This window comes from Lemur catta, chromosome 1, assembly GCF_020740605.2.
Source record: "Lemur catta isolate mLemCat1 chromosome 1, mLemCat1.pri, whole genome shotgun sequence".
Taxonomy (NCBI): Eukaryota; Metazoa; Chordata; class Mammalia; order Primates; family Lemuridae; genus Lemur; species Lemur catta.
In genome coordinates, this window is record NC_059128.1 from 283339722 (window position 1) to 283348924 (window position 9203).

At 58.0% G+C, this 9203-nt stretch overlaps 1 protein-coding gene across 6 annotated transcripts in view; it reads left to right on the forward strand.

The window, feature by feature from the left end:
• Positions 1-7460, forward strand: part of PDE9A (phosphodiesterase 9A) — an 82843-nt gene extending 75383 nt beyond the window's left edge. For all 6 annotated transcript variants that reach the window (XM_045540728.1, XM_045540733.1, XM_045540731.1 and 3 more), the window contains 7 exons: positions 240-396; positions 2884-2997; positions 3460-3564; positions 4062-4190; positions 5256-5351; positions 6269-6350; positions 7249-7460. In XM_045540728.1, coding sequence (XP_045396684.1) covers positions 240-396; positions 2884-2997; positions 3460-3564; positions 4062-4190; positions 5256-5351; positions 6269-6350; positions 7249-7259 — 694 coding nt within the window. In that variant the 3' untranslated portion in view covers positions 7260-7460. The remainder of the gene's footprint in view (positions 1-239; positions 397-2883; positions 2998-3459; positions 3565-4061; positions 4191-5255; positions 5352-6268; positions 6351-7248) is intronic.
• The last annotated feature ends 1743 nt before the right edge of the window (positions 7461-9203 follow it).

Sequence of the window (9203 nt, forward strand, 5' to 3'; positions counted from 1 at the left end):
TTTGCATGTGTTTATGGGGTGACGTCAAATATCCCTGAGAGCCCTGGCACTGTTTGCCAGACTGGATTCCAAGGTGTGGCCGTGCATGGCACAAGCCAGCACAGAGGCCTCGCCCACAGCCTCTGATGTGAAAGTGCAGAAGTGGGTTCCTGAACCACGCACTTCCCTCCAGCCTCGCTGCCATGCAGGTGGCTGGGGAGGTCGCCTGAGCCTCCCCTTCCTTCCCCCTGGCCCCCCAGGTACCAGATCAACGCCCGCACGGAGCTGGCGGTCCGCTACAACGACATCTCGCCGCTGGAGAACCACCACTGCGCCGTGGCCTTCCAGATCCTCGCCCAGTCCGAGTGCAACATCTTCTCCAACGTGCCCCCAGACGAGTTCAAGCAGATCAGACAGGTGTGTAGGGCCGACCCCTCCCACTGGAGTGGGGGGTGCAGAACAGAAGCCCTCTCTCCAGTGGCTGGGGGCTCCCACAAGCTCCTGGTCACAGCAGTGCCCACCAGGGGCCGTGGGGAACACGCCCTCCTTCCCCACCTCCTTCAGGGCCAGGAGGGGAGCCCCAAGAAGAGGGCATTTTTGCCACGCACACATGGCCGTCCACTGACCTGCACTTCCCTGCCGCCATTTAATTCAGCCTTCACCCCTCCCTGCAAGATAAGTCCTTTGTCCACTTTTCAGCCAGGAAACTGAGGCTCAGAGAGGTTGGGGGGGGTCACCTGCCTGGACAGACACGTCCACTGCATCCGACCTGGTAGAGCTGACCACTGCCCCATAACCCCTAGCTGCTGTCACCTGCCACCCACAGCCCCGTCAGCCTGCTCCCACCTCAGATAAGGGACTTTTCCCACTCTTAGGGCACGACGGGAGGAGGATGAGAGGACACCTACATGAGAGGAAGACTACCCAGCCCCCCAAAATAACACCCCCACTCTCTTGGGGCACCCCATGGAACCCTAACTCCATGCTCCACCCTCCGACGTTTGCAGGGAGGAGAGACCTTGGAGTGAGCTCAGGGAGAAGTGTAGTGGGTGGAACTGTAGCTACCACCACCCCAAAGAAAGATACAGCCACCTCCTGTGAATGTGATCTTATTTGGAAAAGGGTTCTTCCATCTCTGCTTAAGATCTCCGGATAAGATTGGCATGGACTGCCCAGGTGGGCCCTAAGTCCAATGACAAGTGTCCTTCTAAGAAACAGAAGAGAAGACACGGGTGCAGATGCAAAGGGCCCGTGACAACAGAGGCAGAGATTGGAGCGATTCAGCCACAAGCCCAGAAACACCTGTGGCCACCAGGAGCTGGAGGAGATGAGAAGGATCCACCCTCCTCTAGAGCCCTGTTGCTTTGAGCGCCCGGTCTGGTACCATGTGGCAGCCCCAGGAAGCCCACACAGGGAGCCGCCTTCTGCCACGCCGCGACACAGACCTGCCCGTTCCGAGTCCGCATGGCCTTCCTTCAAGGTGCAGCTGACAGACGTTAGAATCCAGTGCTGGGAACACACTCCTCTTCGCCCGGAGAGCTGATAAGCTTCCCTTTATCGGAGAGCAACAGCCTCATAAACCATTGTCTCCTGATGTGTCTCCACGCCCAGGAAGTTCGAAGCTAAACGCAGTGCTTAGTACAGTGGTTATTGAAACACCGAGTCCTGGGACAGTTATCTCCTCTTTATCTGCAGGCTCTCTGGCCTCTTCCGCGTTTATGCACCTGCCCACATGGGCCGCGTGTGGTTGAGATAAGCTGTCTCGAATCTTCCTCTGCAGTAGGTAAAGGGACGAACGCGAAGAGAGAATGCCGCGTGTGCTGCTGCCGCCCTGGCGGCTGCCCGGTGGGAGCCCTCAATGACAGGACCTGGAGAACCCAAGCAACTGAACACCCCCTTAGTGCAGGACTCACCCAGCGCAGGGTGTCAGAGCAGCATCCCAAAAAAGGGGGTGCCCAATCCAAGGAGCGGCCACCTACAGACAGCATCGTCCTCATAGCACCACCGTGGGGACTTGGGGCTTGTCCTGCATCAAATGCTGCCCTGACTTTAAAAAAAGACTTTCTTCTAGGGGCAAAATCAGTTGTCCCAATTTTTAAAAATATTTTGTCATTGAAGATTTGAGGTATAACTGAAAATTCACTAAAAATATAATCAAATCCTTACAAAAAATTACATAGTTCAAAATGCAAGCAATGCCCCCCTTCAAAATGTACATTTGAGTTTACCTATATTGATTGATTTGGGTTTTGTATTTGATGCTTGTGGTTTTATTTTCTTGGGAAAAGTAGAACACCATACCTAGCTCAGAGATGTGTTCTATAAATGTTTGTGGGATGGATGGATGATGGATAGGTGGATGGGTGGATGGGTGGATGGATGTGTGAACAAGTGGATGTATGGATGGATGGGTAGATGGATGGATGGATTGATGGACAAGTGGGTGGTTGGATAGATGGATGCTTGGACAAGTGGATAGTTGGATGGATGTGTGGGTGGATGTGTGGATGGTTGGATGGATGTGTGGGTGGATGTGTGGATGGTTGGATAGATGGATGCATGGACAAGTGGATGGATGGGTGGATGGGTAGATGGATGGATGAATCGATGGACAAGTGGATGGGTGGATGTGTGGATGGTTGGATAGATGGATGCTTGGACAAGTGGATGGTTGGATGGATATGTGAGTAGATGTGTGGATGGTTGGATGGATGGATGCTTGGACAAGTGGATGGATGGGTGGATGGATGTGTGGACAAGTGGATGGATAGAGGATGGATACATGCAGAGTTGGCATGAGGCTAAATGAAATAATGTGTCCAGGGGCTCTGTATACTGTAGGCACCTGTGGAATAATTGTTCAGATCGTGCCCTGTGTTAACACTTTATCTTCTCCCTACTCAGGGAATGATCACGCTAATCTTGGCCACCGACATGGCAAGGCATGCAGAAATTATGGATTCTTTCAAAGAAAAAATGGAGAATTTTGACTACAGCAATGAGGAGCACATGACCTTGGTAAGTAGGCTGCTCTGCCTCCCGCGGGGCTGGCTGAATGGGAGTCCTACGACCCAGCTCAGACGCAAACCAACACGCCAAGATTCTCAGGCTTGCCTTGGAACAAGGTGTCTGTGGATCTGGTTTTCAAGGTCAAGGCTTTCACTAGGAAAGCCTGAGCAGGGCCTCGCCTCCTGGGGGAGCTCTCCTTTGAGGTTGGGGGCAGCACTTTCGGTTCCTCCATCTCTTTTTGACTTGAAGAAGACGCGAAGCTGACTCTGGTTCCTGGCCCTGGCTCTGCCGTGAAGGCACCGCACACAGAGCCACCTCTGTGAGGGAGGCTCAGGCCGGCCAGACCCCGCATTGCCTGATTCGGTGCCCCCACCCCCGGCATCCCCTACAGCCAGGGCAGGTCCAGACCCAACCAGCAGCGGGAGGTTGTCACGTCTTCCTGTGCCTAAATGCCAAAGTCTCTTTTTTCAGCTGAAGATGATTTTGATAAAATGCTGCGATATCTCTAATGAGGTCCGTCCCATGGAAGTTGCAGAACCTTGGGTGGACTGTTTATTAGAAGAGTATTTTATGCAGGTAAGAGTCTTGCAAAGCAGTCAAACCCGCAATCACCCCTCAGCCCCGTTTAGCAAGGCCCGTGTTTGGGGGGCGCCGGGGGGACGGGCCTGCTCGCTCCCACCCAGGGCTTCACCAGCCTTCGAGGCAGGCGCATGTCAGAAACGAAATAGGCCGTCCTTTGAAACCTGAAAGGCAGTGACAGCCCAGAACAGCAAATGTTGTAAAATTGCCACCTGTCACCACTAATTGAACTGCTTTCAGGGATGGACTTGTCAGCAAACTGCCTGAAAGTCAAGAAGCAAGACTGGGGGGCAGGAGGGAGCCCGGGTGGCAGCGCCCGGGCACCTGGCTCCCAGGGCTGCTGTCCCTCGTCCCTGCCGACAGGTCAGAGCGTGGTGTGCTTGGCTGTTGGTGAATCAGCTCACTTGGTCTGTCCCCAAGAAGAACGCGCACACCGCTGTCCACATTCCGTGGGATTTCTGTCCTCAATGTCGCCGTCTGCTGCATTCCCGCAGAGTGACCGCGAGAAGTCGGAAGGCCTCCCTGTGGCCCCGTTCATGGACCGGGACAAAGTGACCAAAGCTACAGCCCAAATTGGGTTCATCAAGTTTGTCCTGATCCCGATGTTTGAGACAGTGACCAAGGTGAGTAATTGTCACCACACGCCGAGGCCTGACCCTGAGAAATACCCACAGGCATGTGCTCATACATGCACACACACACACACACACACACACACACACACACACACACACACTGGAGCCCTGAGAAGCCTCCTTGCCCTGCTCTCATGGCGACACTCTCCAGGCCGTTTCCCCGGCTCCCCCGCAGCCTGGCCCCCGCCCCAGCACCCTGCTCTCTGCGCAGAGCTGCCCAGCCACCTCCCTGGGCCATCAGGGCTCCCCCTCCACCCCCTGCGCCACCCCTGCTGGCCTGCAGGACCCAGCGGGCAGCTGGGCTGCTTCTGTTGACCTCCTGGCCCTCCCTCCGCGTCCCACCGTCAGGCCGTGTGGTCGCTCCTCAAGGAACCAGCCGGAATCAGTGACCTCAGGTTGCTCAACCCAGAGCCCAGGTCCCTGCCTTCAGCCCACGCTGGCCGGTGGCCCTGTCTGCCCACGGCACAGTCCTGTCCACTCCCTGCGGGGCCCAGGGCTGCCTGTGGCTGCTTGCCGAGGCCCCCACCTCGACCCCTCAGCACGTCCAAAACTCACCCCTCGCCCCCCACTCTCCCCACCCAGCACGACTGGGACCAAGGCTGCAGGGCTCAGAGCGGCCACCCCTTCCTTCTCCAGGACCCCCAGCCCCGCGGCCTCTGCAGGCTCCTCTTCCCTGCCCCTTGTAAGAACTTCCGAACCTGCGCCCCGCCCTCGTCTCACGGGGCTGGGGGCCCAGAAGGCAGGAGGGGAAGGGGCTTTCGGCGGGTCCACTCCAGGGGCAGCGAGGCCTGGACACAGATCGCCAGCCTGGAGGTGGGGGGAGTGGCTGGCACGAGGGTCCCCGGGAGGCAGGATTGACCCAGTGTCCTCCGCACCTCGGCCACTTGGGTTTCCCCGCGGCCCCGACCCAGGAGGCCACCAGAAGTGCCACGGGGTGGCCGTAAATGTCCTGTGGGCTCCGCTGAACACAGAGGACCTGACGCCTGTTTTTCTCAACCGTCCTGGCGCCTTCAGGCCGATGCACGGTCTGAGCAAACGGGTTGTGTCTCGTAGCTCTTCCCTGTGGTGGAGGAGCTCATGCTGCAGCCGCTGTGGGAGTCCCGGGACCGCTACGAGGAGCTGAAGCGGATCGACGACGCCATGAAAGAGGTAGGACGGAGGGCTCGGGAGGCCGTCCTCGGGGCAGGCTGCCACAGCGGGCTCCGCGCCACACTCCTCGCCCAGACCCGGTGCATGCCCCACAGGGCTGCGAGGTCGGCGGCCACACGGCCGGGAGCGCTTCTGCTCCGCTGAAAGCCGGGCCGATAAAACGGGGGAATCTGTGCACTCCCAGAAACCACAGCTGCGTCTGCGTCCGTGCTCTGCGCTCCTTCCAGGGAGTTTACTCTCCGAGCCGTTAGCGAGAGAGGCACAGCTGTGACCGATCCCGTGGCACCCAGACATGTGCAGGTGTCTCCGAGGAGGGCCCGCCCCTCCCCCGGCCCCAGGGCTGACTTGCTCAGAGGAGGACATGGTGTGGAAAGGGACGCTCCCCTCGGTACAGGGACAAAGTGACCACCCACATCCCAGTTTCCAGGCACGGGGCATGCACACGGCAGCTGGACACCTCTCAGGGGTCAGGGAGCCCGGGCCTGGCTTCAGGCTGCCGTCGGGTGGATGTTGCTCCTCAAGGGAGGCTCAGGTGCACAGGGCAGAGCCAGGGGAGGCCTCCGCAGCCCCTGCCCCCCGTCCAGCTGCCACGGAGGCCCCGTCCACCCTCCTGCCGCCTCTCTCCAGGGGCCGACGCAGATAGAACAGCGTGCCCGGCCACCCACACTTTGTCCCATTCTGGCCTCTCTGTGCCCTGACCCCCTGCAAAGCCCCCTTCAGTCAGGGCTTCCCCGGCTGTGGCCCCCACGTGGGCCGTGGATGCCTGGGAAGGTGGAGAAGGCCGTGTCTGCAAAGCCCTGTGGTGTGTCTGGGCACCGGGGCCACAGGCAGCAGAAACCGCAGCTGCGGGAGAAGCCGTGGCTGTCGCCCACCTCCTGTGTGCCGGAGCTGACCGCCCTTCTCCGCACCGTGTCTAGTTACAGAAAAAGACGGAGAGCTTGACGTCCGGGAGCCCCGAAACATCCAGAGAGAAAAGGAGAGATGTGAAGCAAAGCGAAGGTAAGGCTGTTCTGAGCTGTCTCGCCCCGCACAGCGATTCAGACTAAAGCGGGAGGGGCCGCAAATCGTGGGACGGAAGCAAAGACGGGAATGGGGGCAGGGAGGGGAGAACATCTGAATTCCGCAATTCTTTAAATAGGTGAAACTTTTATTCTTCGCGTCTAATAGTTAGAATTAGGCTCTGAAAGGAGAACGTACTTTAGTTAGTAGAAAAGCATCAACAATCAGCTTATGCACGTTCAAAAAGTGCATTCAAAGCACTTAAGCTTTAAAGCTTTTCCAAAACAAAGTACTTACGTGGCGTTAAGCATTTTCCTCTGCACTTGTTGACACTGGCCACCCCTTTAGTCCACGTGGGACGCAGAAGCCGCCTCCTGGGCCACCTCGTAATAGGGTCACACCGTACACGAGTCCAGCAGATGATTCCAGAGCCCCTTGGCTTGCCAAGCGCGAGGCCCAGGGCGTGAGGAGGCGGACCTGGTTTTGTGAGAGGAGCAGGGACGGGCTTTGGCGTCCGACACGCCCTGTTTTGAGACCGAGCTCTGCTACCTACAAGCCGAGCGACACCCACAAGTGTCTCGGCTTCTCCACAGCCAGAACCCTAAGCTCTAAAGGGGAGGCCGTGGTCCCCTTCCCGTGGCTGCCTTAGTGTCAGAGAGAGAGCGGGGGTCCGTACGGAGCGCGCAGGAAATGCTGGCGTTTAGGTTTTAATCCAGACTGTGTTGTGGCTCTGAAGGGGGATCCGTGCTGTTTTATTTGCCTAAACGTGCTCGACAGCATGTCTGCCGGCCCCGTTCTTTCAAACGGTCCCTGTGCAATCCTGTGACGTGTGTGATGCTGGCTGCGTGTGCTCAGTCCCCACAAAACCAACCCGTGGTCGCTTTCCTTCCCCGCACAGACCGCACCTGAGGACGGCCGTGACCGTGGCTGCCGCTCCGCTCGCGCCGGGCCCGCGGCTCCTCCCCGCGGGAAGTGCTGCTCTCCGCGCCCGGCACCAGGACCGCGTTTTCTAACAACCGTTTTGTCCACTGAGAAACAAAGGAATTCATGATACTGTACAGAATTTTTATTTTTAAACTGTCTTTTAAATAATATATTCTTATACAGAAACGGGTACTGTACTTTTTCTTTGGTGGAGTTGTGTCTCCGGGGCTGCTTCTGGCAAGTTCTCCGGTGGCGGCGAAGGACACTGTGCTTTTCCGCAGACGCCACTTGGAGCAGCTGACGGGTGTGATGCGACGCGTGCGTGCGTGTAAATTCACATTAAATGTCACCACGGTGCCCTGCGTGCAAGGACCTGCGCGTGTCCTGTGTTTCTGAACAGGGGAGATGTCGGTGCCATGTGTCACAGCAAAAGCACACCCCACGGGGGGACGGTTGTCACTGGGGGCCCGTTTACAGGGAGGTGGGGACGTACATTTAAATCTTCAGATAGGGGAAGGTTTGGGGGGGCTCTCGGGGAGGAGAGGTGCCCCTTCCTTCTTGCCTTTGTTCTGGAACATTCTGGTGGCTGGCGCAGTGCCCACACGGGGACCCCACCCTCGGCTTGCTCTGCCCCAGCGTCTGCTCCTGCAGGAGGTGGTGGGGCACCCTGAGCTCTACTCACACCCCGACCCGCGCCTGGACTCCTGGGGCCTCGATTCATAGAAAGCCGGGAAAGGCCTGCCCAATGTCTTCCCAGGCCGGGGCTCTTCTCCGCTCTGCGCCAGGGACAGTCACCTCCCCCCCAAACAGCCTCTGGCCTGAAGAGCTGATCTCTGAAGGCCACTTGCACAGGCTGAGCTTTGCAAACCTGTCAGGGGTGTTCGGGTTCCGTTTCCTCCTGGCATTTGCTCTCTTTGGGTGAATTCCAGACTATTTCTTTCCGTCTTGGAATAATTCATTTTTGACCTGTAAAATTCTCATCTCTCCTTGAATCCAGCTCGGCATAGATGGGAACTGTGAGTTCTGCACCTCTTCTTGTTTCTGCTTTTGTTTTTCATTTCAGTCCTGCTAAATCATATTTATATATATGTATATATATTTATTTATTTACACATGGCAACTTCGGTGTGAATACAGCCCAGATGAGGGCGTGCAGACGCTGCCACCCTTGGCCTCCACGCCATCCTATGTGGAAGGTTTGTCTGCTGCCTCCGTCGGTAAGCGAGCTCTGCAATGTGCGGACGTACCGCGAACGCCTGCCTGCCCCGCCAACCTGTCCCCTTACTAAACCCCATATGATGCGTCCTTGAACTTTACACTGGCAAAGACACACGCCTGCAGACCCATAAACATGGCAGCACACGTGTACCTGCAGGTGACGCACATCCGCACACACGCTCTGCCCTTCAGCACGCTCGCTCTGCTGCGCCTATACCACATCCTGGAGCAACACGAGCAACTGCTAACGATGTGCCCAAGCTGAGGACGCCCAGCAGCACCTGTGACGGGCCCGGCTCCCGTGAGCCCAGCCCGGTGTCTGTGAGTGGGTCCCTCGGAAACTGGCACAGGAACACCCGGCTGCCCACGAAATGCTTCCTGAGCCGTCTGCTCTGGAAACGCCTCTGTGCCGCAGGTACCTCCCACCTGCTGGCTGAGCCCACGATGAGCCCCAGCCTGAGTCACCCTGCACGGGGGCAGGTCCCCTCCCTTCAGGCTGCAGAGGAAGCCCACCAGCCAGCCCCCAGTTGCACAGAGCACCCCCAGAGCACCATGGTCAGAGGCCTTGTCCACCCTGGTCAGCCTGAACGCTCAGAGCCTGTCCCCAGAGCACCCACACGTGGCCCTGGAGGCACAAGGCCAGTCAGGTGTGCCCACAGCCCCCGCACAGCACCCAGCCCTGGGGGCGGGCCAGCCAGAGGAATGAGCCTG